The following is a 17,974-nucleotide window of genomic DNA, read 5'->3' as shown; positions in this document are numbered from 1 at the left end:
AGAGCATTTAGCCTATAGCTCTATGCTATTCTCTGTTCTGCAGAGCATCTCACCTATAACTCTCTGTTTTCCTGTGAGTATTCATGTCTGTGGGCACTTTTCACATATCATGCCTGCCCTGCAGAGCATCTCACCTATAATTCTATATTATTCTCCTGCCCTGCAGAGCATTTAGCCTATAGCTCTATGCTCTCCACTGTTTTCCTGTGAGTATTCATGTCTGTGGGCACTTTTCACATATCATGCCTGCCCTGCAGAGCATCTCACCTATAATTCTATATTGTTCTCCTGATCTGCAGAGCATCTCACCTATAATTCTATATTATTCTCCTGATCTGCAGAGCATCTCACCTATACCTGCATACTATCCCCCTGTCCTGCAGAGCATTTAGCCTATAGCTCTATGCTATTCTCTGTTCTGCAGAGCATCTCACCTATAACTCTCCACTGTTTTCCTGTGAGTATTCATGTCTGTGGGCACTTTTCACATATCATTCCTGCCCTGCAGAGCATCTCACCTATAATTCTATATTATTCTCCTGCCCTGCAGAGCATCTCACCTATAATTCTATATTGTTCTCCTGATCTGCAGAGCATCTCACCTATACCTGCATACTACCCCCCTGTCCTGCAGAGCATTTAGCCTATAGCTCTATACTATTCTCTGTTCTAACCCATACCCAAGAAAAGATGACATAAGGTGAAAGTAAGAGTACAAAACTTTATTATTAAAACATTATAGACCATACATGCTTGAAAGCAATAAAAAGAACAAAACGAGCTGAGTGTCATAAAACAATGGCAGGAGGAAGGTTAGGGAAAGGTCCTAATACATAATCCAACAATAAAGGGGATACAACCCCATATAATTGTCACTACAAACGGCGGGATATCCTCTCCTAAAAAATCAGGAGTAAGGCCGGGGTCACACATGCGAGAAACACGTCCGTGTCTCGCATGTGAAATCCAAGCTCTGGCGCCGGCACTGTGGAGCGGAGCGTGCGGCCGCATAGCAACACATGGCGCCGCACGCTCCGCTCCGAAGTGCCTGACATAATTGCAGGGGTGTGAATACTTTTGGCCATGACTGTATGTGCTTTGTTCCAAAGCACTATAATAATAATAATAAGAGGAAGAAGTTAACCACGTGCGGATTACAATATATGTGCTTTGTTCCAAAGCACTATAAATAGTCTCCTGATGAGTCACCTTTGGGGAGGACGATGAAACCCATAGAAATGAGAGGCTTGGAGAGCGAGTGTGTATACATCACCTCATCCTATATACTGAACTGTGGGGTACATGTTTTTCTATTAGTCACCTACTGACTAACCTTCAGGGGGTGATTTATAGGTATAGTTTTACATTTGGAATTAATAAAGTTCAGTTTTATCCTTTTGTCAGCAAACATGAGGAATGACAAGAAACAACCCATTTCAGAAGATTCAATTGTGGTTACAACTATTCCAACATTATGAACATAAAAAAGGCTTCTCCCCTATGTGACCGCTCTGATGTTTATTAACAGTTGATTTCCATGTAAAATATTTCCCATATTAAGAAAATGAAAAAGGCTTCTCTCCTGTGTGACTGCTCTGATGTCTAACAAGAAGCACTTTCCATTTAAAACATTTCCCACATTCTGAACAGGAAAAAGGCTTCTCCCCTGTGTGAGTTCTATGGTGACTAACAAGACTCCTTTTTTCGGTAAAACATTTCCCACATTCTGAACAGGAAAAAGGCTTCTCCCCTGTGTGAGTTATTTGGTGTCTAACAAGACTCTCTTTGTAGGTAAAACATTTCCCACATTCTGAACAGGAAAAAGGCTTCTCCCCTGTGTGAGTTCTATAGTGATTAACAAGACTCCTTTTTTCGGTAAAACATTTCCCACATTCTGGACATGAAAAAGGCTTCTCCCCTGTGTGACTACTCTGATGGCTAACAAGAAGCGCTTTCCGGTTAAAATATTTCCCACATTCTGAACAGGAAAAAGGCTTCTTGCCTGTGTGAGTTCTATGGTGTGTAACAAGATGCCCTTTCCGGTTAAAACATTTTCCACATTCTGAACAGGAAAAAGGCTTCTCCCCTGTGTGAGTTATTTGGTGTCTAAACAGATTCTCTTTGAGGGTAAAACATTTCCCACATTCTGAACAGGAAAAAGGCTTCTCCCCCGTGTGAGTTCTCTGGTGCTTAACCAAACCTGATTTCCAGTTAAAACATTTCCCACATTCTGAACAGGAAAAAGGCTTGTCCCCCGTGTGAGCTCTATGGTGATTAGCTAAATCTGATTTAAGGTTAAAACATTTCCCACATTCTGAACATGAAAAAGGCTTTTCCCCTGTGTGAGTTCTATGGTGATTAACCAAATATGATTTCTGGTTAAAACATTTCCCACATTCTGAACAGCAAAAAGGCTTCTCCCCTGTGTGAGTTCTATGGTGAGTAACAAGCAGTGATTTACATGCAAAACATTTCCCACATTCTGAACAGGAAAATGACTTCTTTACTTTAGGAGCAGTTTGTTTAATGCCTCTTTTGTGACTTTGATTTTCCTTAGTAGTCAGTACTGAATCAGAAGATGGGACCTGTTTCATAGGATCAGATGACAGATCTTTGCTGTGAATGGAAGATGATATATCTGGAGTAATAGCAATCACTTCAGTTGTATCTTGTAGCATCTCAAGATCTTCAGAATTAAAAATTGAAGAAGTCAGCTGTCCCTCTGATCTCCTGGCACAGTCATCTGCTAAGATAAAAAAAAACAATTATTATTTTTTAATAAAATATCCTCGAGTTTTATATTTTTGAACATTTCTACTCAAACTGTCCATAAAAATAGCAAGCTATGTAAAAACTTTAATTATTCACCAAGACCATGACAGTTCACAGTCTAACAGAAAACAGTGTTGGATGAACCAGTAGTGCGTGGTGTTAAACTGTTTGTTCATTCTGCCTCCCAAATATCGAATAAAAAGAAACCAATGTTATGTAGGCGAAAATAATACCAATTCTCATCTCACAAAAACAAGTCCCCACTCAGGTCCATCATCTGTCAATGGAAAAACAGAGGTTTCAACACTATTAGTGGCTCAAAGGCTGTTGAAAAGCAACAGCATTTCAATAAACCAATCCAGCAAAATCTGCTTTCACTTCTGAGTCTTGCAGTGTGCTCAAACAACATTTAGGACCCCTGTATTTAGCAATATTATAGTGAGAAGAATCCACTTACGGTAATTTGCGGTGTGTGTCTCCTGGAGCACAATCTGGGCACTATGTGCTGGGTAATAAAATGGCAGATGTGTAATTTTCACTCTCCAACTTCCACTTCGTGCTAATTTCCAGAAAGTGGCTGTGGAGTCAAAATATTCATTCCTCCTACACATGTGGTCAACATTGTTGGTACCCCTCGTTTAATGACAGAAAAACCCACAATGGTCACAGAAATAACTTGAATCTGATAAAAATAATAATAAATCAAAAATCTATGAAAATGAACAAATGAAAGTCAGACATTGCTTTTCAACCATGCTTCCACAGAATTTTTTAAAAAACCTCATGAAATAGGCCTGGATAGAAATGATGGTACCCTTAACTCAAGCGCTTAGTGACCGCCAACTGTAGATAAACATCGGCGCTTTGTGCAGCGCCGACGTTTGTCAACGGTCAGCGGTTTTGTGCTCATCGGGACCCCCATGTACCTTATAACGATGGGATTCCGGAGCACAATGCTTCCTGTGACCCCTGACCTCATCGAGACCTGATTGGTTCAGGTCCTGATGACATCAGCGTCACACCAGCCAATGAGACCAATCACTAGGAAAGTTGGTTGTAGCAACGAACTCTCTCGGGCGATCTGCCTCAAACAAAAAGCTGTTTCTCCTCAGATCTCCTGTCAGTGAGAGATTAGAGGAGAAACAGTGTTACAAGAGCTGCTGGCAACAGCTGTGTCAGTCAGTGATCTTGTTATAAAAGTAAAAAAAAAACAGATAAGGCAGGTTAGGGTTAGTGCTATAGTTAAGGTTAGTGTTAGTCTAAAGTTAGGGTTACTGTTCGGCTAAATTTAGGGTTAGGGTTTATTCTAAAGTTAGGGTTAGGCTAAAGAATTAGGCTTTTCTCAATTGTCTCTCCAATAATTTGGTCATGTCACATCAGAGTTTTCTATTTCTGGAAATAATAAAAAATTAATAAAATGGCCCATCAGTATTATAGTGCAGAGGAGGCTTATGCACTTTTATGTTCTGACAGCGAAGAAAGTGCAGTGTCAGATGGCGATGTGGATTTCGAGGGCTTTAATAGCAGCGACAGTGATAGCTCAGAAATGAGCAGTGATTCTGCTCCATCCTCACACACAAGGACCAGTACAACAAGAAGGACAAATAGCGCTTCTGGAGAAATGTCTCCAACTCAGGGAACAATGCCCAGTACTAGCGCTGTCCCTAATGCTCATGAGTTGGTGCACACCAATGTCCAAGGGGCTTTGCCTCTTGATGTAGCATTTCCCAGATGGGAGGCTTCGGATTCAGCTACTCCATTCATCCCTAATTTTAATGTCATTCCTAGTATAAATGTGGAGGTGGAACATTTTGGACCAATTAATTTTTTTAATTTGTTTATGACAAATAGCTTGCTAGAGCATAGTGTCCTACAAACAAATTTATGTGTGTCCCAATTCATCAGCCAGAATCCATGATCCTATCATTCTAGGTCAAATTTACGGGCAGCAACTAATGTCCTAGAAATGAACAAATGTTTAGGACTTGCATTTGCTATGGGGCATGTTAAAAAAACGAGCATTCGGTCCTATTGGTCCAACCACCCTGTTCAAGCCACCCCTATGTTTCCTGCCATTCTTCCTAGGACCCGTTATGAAATGCTCATGAGATTTTGGCATTTTAATGACAATAGTCAATGCCTGCCCAGAAATGCCCCAGAACATGACAGAATATTCAAAATCAGACCCATCATCAGCACAGCCGTCACTCCGGGCCTGTGCGCGCCGCCTCCTCTGTCTGCATTATCGTCCCTGGCGCTTGCGCTGTAAATACGAAGGGCAGCGCAACTGCGCATGCCCGAAAAAACAAAACAAAACAAAAAAACTTACAGCGCTGGCGCCGGGAATGATAATGCAGCAAGAGGAGGCGGCGCGCACAGACCCAGAGCGACGGCTGTGCTGTGTCTCATTAGGAAGGAAAGTCCCGCTCCCGGGACGGATTCAGGGTATGTGGGGGCACATTTTATATATGTGTTTATTTCAGCGTGTGCAGACATTTGTAACTAAAAAGCTACCTTGTCAGAATGCAGCATTAGTGCTGCACAAGGTGGCTCTTTTAGTTACAAACGCCTGAGGGGGGTGACAGGTTCCCTTTAAACCAACAATACGCTGCTGTCATTATACACAGTCAAGAGGTCAGTGAACAATATTAATAACACAATATTCTATCTGAGCTTATTTACACCGGTGGGACGGGCGGTCTCCATCATCAAGATCCAATGGGTTTCTCGGCTAAGGAGTTTTTGTTGCCAAGCTCCGCCCCTTCTGGACTTGCTGACCCTTTCCATTCCGAAAAACTGGAAACCGCTCAGATCACCGCCGTGCACCTGATAAAATGTCTGGATACATTGGAGGGATTAGGTCTCTGGTCACTGAATCCCTGAGGGGCTCACTGAGGCTGCCGGAGAGATCACAGATACTGCAGGTAATCATGTAGAGTACTGGAGAGTATTCTTCAGGAGGGGGTTTATTCTCCACAAGGAGAGCTCCCACCCTTCCTAATCTGCTAACCCCTTAGTCCGGTAATGGATGGTCCTGTTAGAACGTCCTGGTTGTCTACTAAAGTTTTCTCTAGCGGGGCAAATGTGAAGCATGTAAATGTGCAGGAAATACCAAGCAATATATTAAGTGAGGCCTGAAACAATGGTTATTGGTGACTTTATGACTTGCAGTAGAACATGTGTCACATACATGGTTACCTGCAGTATCTGTGATCTCCTATATCGGGGGCACAACACGAGACCTCCGGCAGCCTCAGTGAGCCCCTCAGGGATCAGAGACCTAATCCCTCCAACGTGTAGACATTTTTTTTCAAGTACACGGTGGTGATCTGATCGGTTTCCAGTTTTTCGGAATGGAAAGGGTCAGCAAGCCCAGAAGGTGCGGAGCTTGGCGACACAAACTCCTTAGCCGAGAAACCCATTGGATCCTGATGATGGAGACCGCCCGTCCCACCGGTGTAAATAAGCGCAGATAGAATATTGTGTTATTAATATTGTTCACCGACTTCTTGACTGTGTATAATGACAGCAGCAGATTGTTAGGTTTAAGTTTGTATTTTTGTACTGGTAAAAGAGATTAATGTTGTGGGTGTGAAATAACTGAACCCTGTGATGGGGCATTTTATATAAACCCTGACTCACTGGTATAACACTAGGTTATGACTAAGGGGCATATTTGGCCCTGAAACACGTAAACCGGTGTCTGGGACCCCTGCTATGTATGCCATTTTTCTATTCTCGGTTGTCCATGCTTTTAATGAAGATTTTGCTATAAATCCTATTGGACTGCAACCTCTTGGTATCTCATTGAAATTCTTGTTTTTTAAAATGTTGTCCCCACCAATCCTTTAGAATGTGAAGATGTCAGAAGACTCACTGAGGGACATTTTATTGCACTCATTCCAACAACTGAAACAAGAAAGGACCCCAGAGAAGATGTCATGTATGTTCCAAGAGAGAAATGAGGCATGATACCCGCTATTATTGCCCACAATGCCAATCATTGCCGGCCTTATGCCTCCATGACTGATTTATAATCTTCCACACAGAACCACGTTTTTAAACTGTTTTGACATTCAAGCAATTGGTTTATTTAGTGACAGACACATCTGAGTAGAGCTAATAATTTCCGGGGGTAGGTGGGGCGATGTCTCCAGAGGCACAAGCTGGGCACAATATATTGGGCACTACAATGACAGTTTTGGTCTAAAACTTCCACTGTGTGTTTCTGGAAATCATCAATGTAGTGAAAATGGTCACTATATCCATCGATGAATTCACAGAGGGGTGTCATTTCCAAAATGGGGTCACTTCAGGGGGCATTCTGTTGTTCTGGCACTTAGCGGCTCTCCAAAGTGCCATAACAGATAACAGCAGAATGCCCCCTGAAGTGACGATATTTTGGAAATGACACCCCTCTGGGAATTTATCTATGGGTGTAGTGACCATTTACCTATCTACCTATTTTCCAATGAAAAATCTGGGGTTAAAACATTTTAATGGTAAAAATGTTATTAATTTTCTATGGAACAGCTGTGGTGTCAGTATGCTCACTGCTCCACTAGAAGAATTCATTCAGGGAAGTATTCTTTAAAATGCAGTCACTTTTGGGGGCTTATGCTGTTCTGGCACCTCAGGGGCTCTGGCAATGTGACATGTCACCCACAAACAATTCCAGCAAAATCTGCTCTCCAATATGGCGCTCCTTCCCTTCCAAGCCCTGCAATGCGCACAAACAGTAGTATTCCCCCACATATGGGGTATCAGCGTGCTCAGGAGAAATTGCACAACAAATTGTATGCAGCAATTTCTCCTGTTACCATTATGAAAATGCAAAATATGGACTTAAAGTGATTTGTGAATTTTTTTTTTTTATTATTTCCACGGCTCTACATTATAAACTTCTGTGGGTTCAAGATGCTCAATACACATCCAGATAAGTTCACTAAGGGGTACAGTTTCCAAAATAGTGTCAATTGTGGGGAGCTACCACTGTTTAGGCACATCAGGGGCTCTCCAAACGCGACATGGCAAACGCTAATTATTCCAACATATTTTACATTCAAAAGTCAAATGGCGCTCCTTCCCTTCCGAGCCCTGCCGTTCACCCAAACAGTAGATTTCCCCCACATATGGGGTATCAGCATGCTCAGGAGAAATTGCAAAACAAAATGTATCGTCCATTTTCTCCTGTACGAAAGTAAAAAAAATTAGGTCTAAAGGAAATTTGTAAAAGAAAAGTAAATGTTCATTTTTTCCTTCCACATTCCATTCATTCCTGTGAAGCACTGAAGGGTTAATAAACTTCTCAAGGTGCTCAAAACCACATTCAAGAGGTACAGTTTTTAGAATGGTGTCACTTTTGGGTGTTTTCTATCATATCGACCCCCCCAAACTCACCTCAAATGTGATAAGGTGGTCCCTAAAAAATGGTTTTGCAAATTTTGTTGTAAAAATGAGAAATTGCTGGTCAAATTTTAACCCTTATAGCTTCCTAACAAAAAAAAATGTGTTTCCAATATTGTGCTGATGTAAAGTAGACATGTGGGAAATTTTATTTATTAACTATTTTGTGTGATATGACTGATTTAAGAGCATAAAAATTAAAATTTTGAAAATTGCAAACATTTTTGCCAAGTTTCCATTTTTTTTTTTAAACAAATAAACGTAAGTTATATCAAAGAAATTTTACCACTATAATAATGTACAATATGTCACAAGAAAGCAGTCTCAGAATCACAAGGATTCATTGAAGCGTTTTAGAGTTATGACTTCATAAATAAACACTGGTCACAATTGAAAAAATTGGCCAGGTCACGAAGGCAAAAACAGGACTCTGGCGCCAAAAGGTTAATATTTTGCTGCACAACCTTTTGAGGCAATTACTGCAATCAAACGATTCCTGTAACTGTCAATGAGACTTCTTCGCCTCTCGACTGGTATTTTGGCCGCTCCTCAAGAGCAAACTGCTCCAGTAGTCTCGTGGTTGAAGGTTGCCTTTTCCAGACGGCATGCTTCAGCTCTTTCCAAAGATGCTCAATAGGATTTAGGTCAGGGCTCACAGAAGGCCACTTCAGAATAGTCCAATGTTTTCCTCTTAGCCATTCTTGGGTGTCTTTAGTCATTATCTTGTTGCAAGAACCATGACCTGCGACTGAGACCAAGCTTTCTGACACTTGGACAGCACATTTCTCTCTAGAATCCCTTGATAGCCTTGAGATTTCATTGTACCCTGCACAGATTCTAGACACCCTGTGCCAGATGCAGCAAAGCAGCCCCAGAACATAACAGAGCCTCCTCCATGTTTCACAGTAGGTACAGTGTTCTTTTCTTGTTATGCTTCATTTTTCCGTCTGTGAACATAGAGCTGATGTGCCTTGCCAAAAAGTTTAATTTGTGTCCCATCAGTCCATTCTCCCAGAAGCTTTGTGGCTTGTCAACATATAGTTTAGCAAATTCCAGTTTGGCTTTTTTATGATTCTTTTTTCAACAATGTTGTCCTCCTTGGTCATCTCCCATGAAGTCCACTTTGGCTCACAAAATGACGGATTGTGCGATCTGACACTGATGATCCTTTAGCTTGAAGCTCACATTAAATCTATTTAGAAGTTTTTCTGGCTCTTTTGTTACCATTCGTATTATCTGTCTATTTGATTTGTCATCAATTTTCCTCCTGCGGCCACGTCCAGGGAGATTGGCTACAGTCCCATGGATCTTACATTTCTGAATAATATCTTCAACTGTAGTCACAGGAACATCGAGCTGCTTGGAGATGGTCTTATAACTATTACCTTTAACATGTTTGTCTATAATTTTCTTTCTAATCTCCTGAGACAACTCTTTCCTTCGCTTCCTCTGGTCCATGTTGAGTGTGATACACACCATGTCACCAAACAGCACAGTGAGTATCAGTAGCCCTATATACAGGCCACTCACTGATTCCAAGATTGTAGACCCCTGTGATGCTAGTTAGTGGACACACCGATATTTAACATGTCCCATTGTCACATTATTTTCGGGGGTACCATCATTTCTGTCCAGGCCTATTTCATGAGTTTTATTTATTTTTTTTATTCTGTGGAAGCATGGTGGAAAAGCAATGTCTGACTTTCATTTGTTCATTTTCAGAGATCTTTTATTTGTTATTACTTTTGTCATTCAAGTTATATCTGTGACCATTGTGAGTTTTCTGTCATTAAACGAGGGGTACCAACAATTTTGACCACATATGTATAGATTATAACCCTCAGTTAATAATTTATAAAATGGAATCACTTTATGGGGATTTCGACTCTTCTGGTTTTCTGTCATTTAGTCATCTTAGGGCTTCTGCATATGGTGTGTCCAATCTCATCTGGGATCTGTTCCTGCTGTCCAGCTGGAGTAATCTGCTCCCTACTTCAGCCAATAGGAAAGTACCACACCCTACTAAAGCTCAAAGCACATGGCCGGAATCTGCCAGAAACAGCGTTGTTCTCCTCTGGTTCCGTCCTCTGTGCTCAGCTTGCGGCTTGTGTATTTGTTTCCTGTTGTGACCGTGGCCCGTTTACTGACTACTCTTGTGTCTTCTGATTCTGTATTCTGTCCTTCCGGTTCTGACCCAGCTACCTGACTATTCTTCTTGCCATCAAATACCTGCTATTCTGTGGTAACACCATGGTCCAAGCCTAGGGGTCCCAGTGTAAGTCCAGATCCATGTAATGGTGATAAAGGGCGATGAGCAAGGCAATCCTTGGGATATGGAAAGCAGAGAAGATAGTGCCAAGCATGTTCATGGTGGAGATCTTTTGAGCTGCCAGTTGACCATGAACATTGCCCCCAATACATTGTGTCTGCAAACTATTCCAGCTAGATCTGCATTCAAACAGCTAAATGGCGCTCCTTCCCTTCTGAACACGGCCATGTGCCCAGAGAGTAGTGTACAATCGTATGTAGGGTATTGTGAGAAGCTGGAAAATAATGTGTAAGATCCATTTGTTTTCTATTATCCTTTGTGAATAATTCCAAAGTTATCACCACATAAAGTGACACACGTCAGATTGTAAAAATGAAGCCTGATTAAGAACACAAAACTGGCTGCGGGAAGAGGATAAATCAGAGGATTCTGGACACTACTGTAATCAAAAACTGACTATAGACAATAACATCTACTGAAATGCTCAAACTGAACAGTCTCCATCAGTAATAAATGAGCAGCTAGTGGTGAAACCTCTCTGGGGTAATTAGAGCACGGGGCTCGGTGACTTCACAATCTAAACTATCGGAAGCTCCAATATTTTCTGTCAGATGAGTTTCAAGAAGAAATATTACACATTTATAGAGAACTGTATATAATAGTGCAGAGCGGAGATGTCTTAACCCCTTTGCGCCATGCGCCGTACTAGTACTGCGCTGCCGGCACTGCATAAGTGCCAGCCGAAGTACTAGTACGGTGCCGCCATTTTCCGGTCACCGCGCGGTGATCGGGTTCCGGTGTCTGCTGTTCCTGACAGCAGACAATCCCTGCACGCCCCGGGTGCCTGCACCGCCCCCCCGCATCAGCGATCGCTGTGATTGGCTGGTCAATTCTGACCAGCCAATCACAGCGATGTGACAATAAAGTTTCAAAAAAAAAAAAAAAGCATGTGACAGGCTGTGATTGATGCTGTGTGACGTCGCACCAATCACAGCCGTCACTGTAGGTGGGGTGATCGCCACGTCACCTCACCTGATTAACCCCTATGGCGCTGATTGGCTGAACAATAGCTTCTAGCCAATCAGCGCCAAAGGGGTTAATTTAAAATACCGATCACCGCCCTGCACGCCATCTTTCTCTCAGATTTGGCGTGCAGAGCGGTGGTCTAAGCCCCTCTGTGTCACCTTAGTGAAGGAATCCATTGGTGGCCAGTGCGATCCTCCCTGGGATCTCCTGCCTCCAGCTTGTGCTCCTGCTTCAGCTTGTGCTCCGTGCTGTGTGCTCTCTGCTGCCATCTGCCTGCTGTGTGACTCCTGTGATCACAGCAGCAGCAGCACCTCCCCCACCCCTTTCCCATCCCCCATCCCTGTTCCAGTACCCCCTCCCTCCCCCACCCTCCAATTGAAATTTTTTGCGCACTTTTTTTGCGCTTTTTTTCCTGTGCGCGGCGTCCCGCGCAGAGCATTCGTGCTCTTCCTGTGTCCGCAGCGCTCTGATCAGTATCGCTGCTGATCAGAGACTGCGCCACAGGACTTTTTTTTTTTAGTTAGTGTAGCGGACATTGCAGTCTAAGCGACGTCTGTTTTTTTTTTTTTTTTAGAAAAAAAATTGTAGTTAGTACAGTGTAGTTTTAGACGTAACAAGGTAGCGTAGCCGGCGTCAGTGTTTGGTGACGTCCCTCCATCCCTGTTCAAGTACCCCCCTCCAATTCAATTTTTTGCGCACTTTTTTGCGCTTTTTTTCCTGTGCGCGGCGTCCCGCGCAGAGCATTCGTGCTCTTCCTGTGTCCGCAGCTCTTTGATCAGTATCGCTGCTGATCAGAGACTGCGCTACAGGACTTTTTTTTTTTAGTTAGTGTAGCGGACATTGCAGTCTAAGCAACGTCCGATTTTTTTTTTTCTTTTACAAAAATATAATAGTAGTTAGTACAGTGTAGTCTTAGACGTAGATTAGCTGGTGTCACAGCGTTCGTGACGACCGGTCTTTTTTTTTTTTTGGAGAAAAAAAAAATTGTACAGAGTAGTTTAGTGGTAGCCTGTTAGTGTAGCCAGCGTCACAGCGTTAGTGACGACCGATCATCTTTTAGAAGAAAAAAAAATCGTACTGAGTTTTATAGGTAGGGAGGTAGCGTCTTGTGCATAAAAAAAATCTGCTATCGCCGGATTATCTCTAGTGCATTAGGGGAGCGTACGTCACAGTGTTAGTGGCGTTCGCTTTTCTTTTGTAAAAAAAATATTTAGTTGCGTAGGGTAAATTTATACTTTTTTTTTATACAAACTTATTTTTTTACATTGATTTTTCTTTTCATCTTTTTTTCTTGTTTCTTCTACATTTTTTCTCACTACTTGTTTTTTCTCTCTGATTGGTTTTAATAAAGAGTACCCTATACACAAGCCCCACACATTACACGTGTAAAAGCACCACTTACACACACACCCAGGGTTTGGGAAAAAAAAAATGGCCCATTCGTCAACAAGGCGCTATTCACCAGAGGAGGCTTACGCCATCCTTGCGTCCGACACGGATTCAGCCAGTGAGGAAGATCCCACATTCCTCTATTCCTCCTCCTCCTCCTCCTCATCTGGTGAGGAAAGACCCCTAACACGGCGCCGTAGGACCCAGGCAACTCCTGCAGCAATCGATCCCGTATGGATTGCACCCCCGGAAAATTTTCAGCCCGTCATTCCGGATTTCAGCAGCAGCTCAGGAATCCAGTTTGACACGACTGGCCTCACTGAAATTGACTTCTTCAAATTCTTTTTCAGTGATGAAATAATAAATATTATGGTGGCCCAGACGAACCTGTATGCCCAACAATTTTTTACCCAAAATCCCACGTCATCTTATGCCAGATGGACCCCCGTAAATGCAGCAGAGATGATGACATTTTGGGGAATTGTGCTGCATTTGGGCCTAATCAAAAAGCCAAAGCTTCGGCAATACTGGAGTACTGACATTCTCTACAGTACACCGGTATTCCGCATGGCCATGAAAAGGACACGATTTGAAGCGATCCAAAAATTTTTGCATTTTAGTGATAATGCGCAGTGTCCTCCCCGAGACGATCCAAACTTTGATCGTCTATATAAAATTCGTCCAGTGGTTGAACTCTTCAGCAGAAAATTTGCTGAGGCGTACACACCCCAGAGGGACATCGCTATTGATGAATCTCTCGTTCATTTCAAAGGGAGGCTAAAATTCCGACAGTACCTGCCCAGTAAGAGGTCCAGGTACGGAATAAAGCTGTACAAACTGTGCGCGAGTACCTCAGGGTACACCCACAGATTTAGGGTCTACGAGGGTAAGGACACCCAGATTAACCCCCCTGAATGCCCCCCCATCCTGGGGGTGAGTGGGAAAATTGTGTGGGAATTGCTGCACCCACTGCTGGATAAGGGTTATCACCTTTATATTGACAACTTTTACACCAGCATCCCACTCTTCAAGGCCCTCTCTGCCAGAGGTACAGCTGCATGTGGCACCGTGCGAAAAAATCAGCGAGGCCTCCCTAAGCCGCTAATTGGGCAAACGCTGAGAAAAGGGGAAAGCAGAGCCAAATGCAGCGACAACATGCTGGTGGTCAAGTATAAGGACAAAAGGGATGTCCTTATCCTGACCACCATACACCGTGACAACAGCACCCTTGTCACTGTTCGTGGGACCACAACACAAGTCCCAAAGCCAGATTGTATCCTGGATTACAATCGGTACATGGGGGGTGTGGATCTCTCAGATCAGGTCCTCCAACCATACAGTGCCATGCGAAAAGCTTACGTATGGTACAAAAAATTGGCCGTGCACATTGTACAGATGGCACTGTACAATGCTTTTGTGCTGTCCCGATCTGCAGGCAATACGGGGACCTTCCTTCAGTTTCAGGAGGTAGTCATCAAGGCCCTAATGTTTGGCACTCAGGGAGGTGAGGGTCCCAGTACTTCTGAATCTGATAGTGCCCGTATTGTCCAAGGTCAACATTTCCCAGGACAGGTTCCCCAAACAGCGAGGACAGGACGATCACAAAAACGGTGTAGAGTATGTTCCAAGAGGGGAATCCGAAAGGACACAATTTACCATTGTGAAACCTGCCCTGAGAAACCTGGCCTTTGCATTAAGGATTGCTTCAAAGCATACCACACGTCCACAAATTAATAAAAATTAGTTTATACCCTGTTGACACAACACACTGTGTAGTTTCCAACATGGGGTCACTTGTGGAGTGAGGCACTTGGAGGTTTACGGTGCTCACCACATATCTAAATAAATTCCTTGGTAGGTCCAGTTTTCAAAATGGTGTCACTTGTGGAGTGAGGCACTTGGAGGTTTACGGTGCTCACCACATATCTAAATAAATTCCTTGGGAGGTCCAGTTTTCAAAATGGTGTCACTTGTGGAGTGAGGCACTTGGAGGTTTACGGTGCTCACCACATATCTAAATAAATTCCTTGGGAGGTCCAGTTTTCAAAATGGTGTCACTTGTGGAGTGAGGCACTTGGAGGTTTACGGTGCTCACCACATATCTAAATAAATTCCTTGGGAGGTCCAGTTTTCAAAATGGTGTCACTTGTGGAGTGAGGCACTTGGAGGTTTACGGTGCTCACCACATATCTAAATAAATTCCTTGGTAGGTCCAGTTTTCAAAATGGGGTCACTTGTGGAGTGAGGCACTTGGAGGTTTACGGTGCTCACCACATATCTAAATAAATTCCTTGGGAGGTCCAGTTTTCAAAATGGGGTCACTTGTGGAGTGAGGCACTTGGAGGTTTACGGTGCTCACCACATATCTAAATAAATTCCTTGGGAGGTCCAGTTTTCAAAATGGGGTCACTTGTGGAGTGAGGCACTTGGAGGTTTACGGTGCTCACCACATATTTAAATAAATTCCTTGGGAGGTCCAGTTTTCAAAATGGGGTCACTTGTGGAGGATTTCCACTGTTTAGGTACATCAGGGGCTCTGCAAATGCAACGTGACGCCTGCAGACCAATCCATCTAAGTCTGCATTCCAACTGGTGCTCCTTCCCTTCCGAGCTCTGCCATGCGCACAAACAGTGGTTTTTCCCCACATATGGGGTATCGGCGTACTCGTGAAAAATTGCACAACATTTTTTTCTTTCTATTTTGTCCTATAACCCTTGGGAAAACAAAAAAAACCTTGCTAAAGATCATTTTTGTGGAAAAAATGTGTTCTATTTTTTTTTTACGACTCATCATTATAATTTTTGGTGAGGCACTTGGAGGTTCACGGTGCTCATCACATAGCTAGATAAGTTCCTTGAAGGGTCTAGTTTCCAAAATGGGGTCACTTGTGGCGGTTTTCCACTGTTTAGGCACATCAGGGGCTCTCCAAACGGGACATGGTGTCCGATCTCAATTCCAGCCAATTTTGGTTTGTAAAAGTCAAAAGGTGCTCCTTCCCTTCCGAGCCCTGCCGTGTGCCCAAACAGTGGTTTTCCCCCACATATGGGGTATCAGTATATTCAGGATAAATTGGTCAACAACTTTAGTGGTCCATTTTCTCCTTTTACACTTGTGAAGATAAAAAAATTGTTGTTAAAAGATCATTTTTGGGGAAAAAATGTGAATTTTTATTTTCACGCCTCTACGTTCTAAACTTCTGTGAAGCACCTGGGGGTTCAAAGTGCTCACCACATAGCTAGATAAGTTCCTTGAAGGGTCTAGTTTCCAAAATGGGGTCACTTGTGGCGGTTTTCCACTGTTTAGGCACATCAGGGGCTCTCCAAACGGGACATGGTGTCCGATCTCAATTCCAGCCAATTTTGGTTTGTAAAAGTCAAAAGGTGCTCCTTCCCTTCCGAGCCCTGCCGTGTGCCCAAACAGTGGTTTTCCCCCACATATGGGGTATCAGTGTATTCAGGATAAATTGGTCAACAACTTTAGTGGTCCATTTTCTCCTTTTACACTTGTGAAGATAAAAAAATTGTTGTTAAAAGATCATTTTTGGGGAAAAAATGTGAATTTTTATTTTCACGCCTCTACGTTCTAAACTTCTGTGAAGCACCTGGGGGTTCAAAGTGCTCACCACATAGCTAGATAAGTTCCTTGAAGGGTCTAGTTTCCAAAATGGGGTCACTTGTGGCGGTTTTCCACTGTTTAGGCACATCAGGGGCTCTCCAAACGGGACATGGTGTCCGATCTCAATTCCAGCCAATTTTGGTTTGTAAAAGTCAAAAGGTGCTCCTTCCCTTCCGAGCCCTGCCGTGTGCCCAAACAGTGGTTTTCCCCCACATATGGGGTATCAGTGTATTCAGGATAAATTGGTCAACAACTTTAGTTGTCCATTTTCTCCTTTTACACTTGTGAAGATAAAAAAATTGTTGTTAAAAGATCATTTTTGGGGAAAAAATGTGAATTTTTATTTTCACGCCTCTACGTTCTAAACTTCTGTGAAGCACCTGGGGGTTCAAAGTGCTCACCACATAGCTAGATAAGTTCCTTGAAGGGTCTAGTTTCCAAAATGGGGTCACTTGTGGCGGTTTTCCACTGTTTAGGCACATCAGGGGCTCTCCAAACGGGACATGGTGTCCGATCTCAATTCCAGCCAATTTTGGTTTGTAAAAGTCAAAAGGTGCTCCTTCCCTTCCGAGCCCTGCCGTGTGCCCAAACAGTGGTTTTCCCCCACATATGGGGTATCAGTGTATTCAGGATAAATTGGTCAACAACTTTAGTGGTCCATTTTCTCCTTTTACACTTGTGAAGATAAAAAAATTGTTGTTAAAAGATCATTTTTGGGGAAAAAATGTGAATTTTTATTTTCATGCCTCTACGTTCTAAACTTCTGTGAAGCACCTGGGGGTTCAAAGTGCTCACCACATAGCTAGATAAGTTCCTTGAAGGGTCTAGTTTCCAAAATGGGGTCACTTGTGGCGGTTTTCCACTGTTTAGGCACATCAGGGGCTCTCCAAACGGGACATGGTGTCCGATCTCAATTCCAGCCAATTTTGGTTTGTAAAAGTCAAAAGGCGCTCCTTCCCTTCCGAGCCCTGCCGTGTGCCCAAACAGTGGTTTTCCCCCACATATGGGGTATCAGTGTATTCAGGATGAATTGGTCAACAACTTTAGTGGTCCATTTTCTCCTTTTACACTTGTGAAGATAAAAAAATTGTTGTTAAAATATCATTTTTGGGGAAAAAATGTGAATTTTTATTTTCACGCCTCTACGTTCTAAACTTCTGTGAAGCACCTGGGGGTTCAATGTGCTCACCACATAGCTAGATAAGTTCCTTGAAGGGTCTAGTTTCCAAAATGGGGTCACTTGTGGCGGTTTTCCACTGTTTAGGCACATCAGGGGCTCTCCAAACGGGACATGGTGTCAGATCTCAATTCCAGCCAATTTTGGTTTGAAATAGTCAAACGGCGCTCCTTCCCTTCCGAGCCCTGCCGTGCGCCCAGACAGTGGTTTTCTCCCACATATGGGGTATCAGTGTATTCAGAAGGAATTGCACAACAACTTTCGTGGTCCATTTTCTTCTTTTACCCTTGTGAAAATAAAAAAAATGTTGCTAAAAGAT

The 17,974-nt window shown here is 43.0% G+C and overlaps 1 protein-coding gene across 1 annotated transcript in view; it reads right to left on the bottom strand.

Annotated features, from left to right (window-relative positions):
- Nucleotides 1-701: 701 nt before the first annotated feature.
- Nucleotides 702-17,974, bottom strand: part of LOC138666360 (gastrula zinc finger protein XlCGF57.1-like) — a 61,298-nt gene continuing 44,025 nt past the window's right edge. The window contains exon 4 of the mRNA XM_069754587.1: nucleotides 702-2,746. Coding sequence (XP_069610688.1) covers nucleotides 1,557-2,746 — 1,190 coding nt within the window. The 3' untranslated portion in view covers nucleotides 702-1,556. The remainder of the gene's footprint in view (nucleotides 2,747-17,974) is intronic.

Source organism: Ranitomeya imitator, chromosome 2 (assembly GCF_032444005.1).
Source record: "Ranitomeya imitator isolate aRanImi1 chromosome 2, aRanImi1.pri, whole genome shotgun sequence".
NCBI classification, from domain to species: Eukaryota; Metazoa; Chordata; class Amphibia; order Anura; family Dendrobatidae; genus Ranitomeya; species Ranitomeya imitator.
The sequence above is the reverse complement of the archived record's forward strand: the minus strand, read 5'-3'. Positions and strand labels throughout refer to the sequence as shown.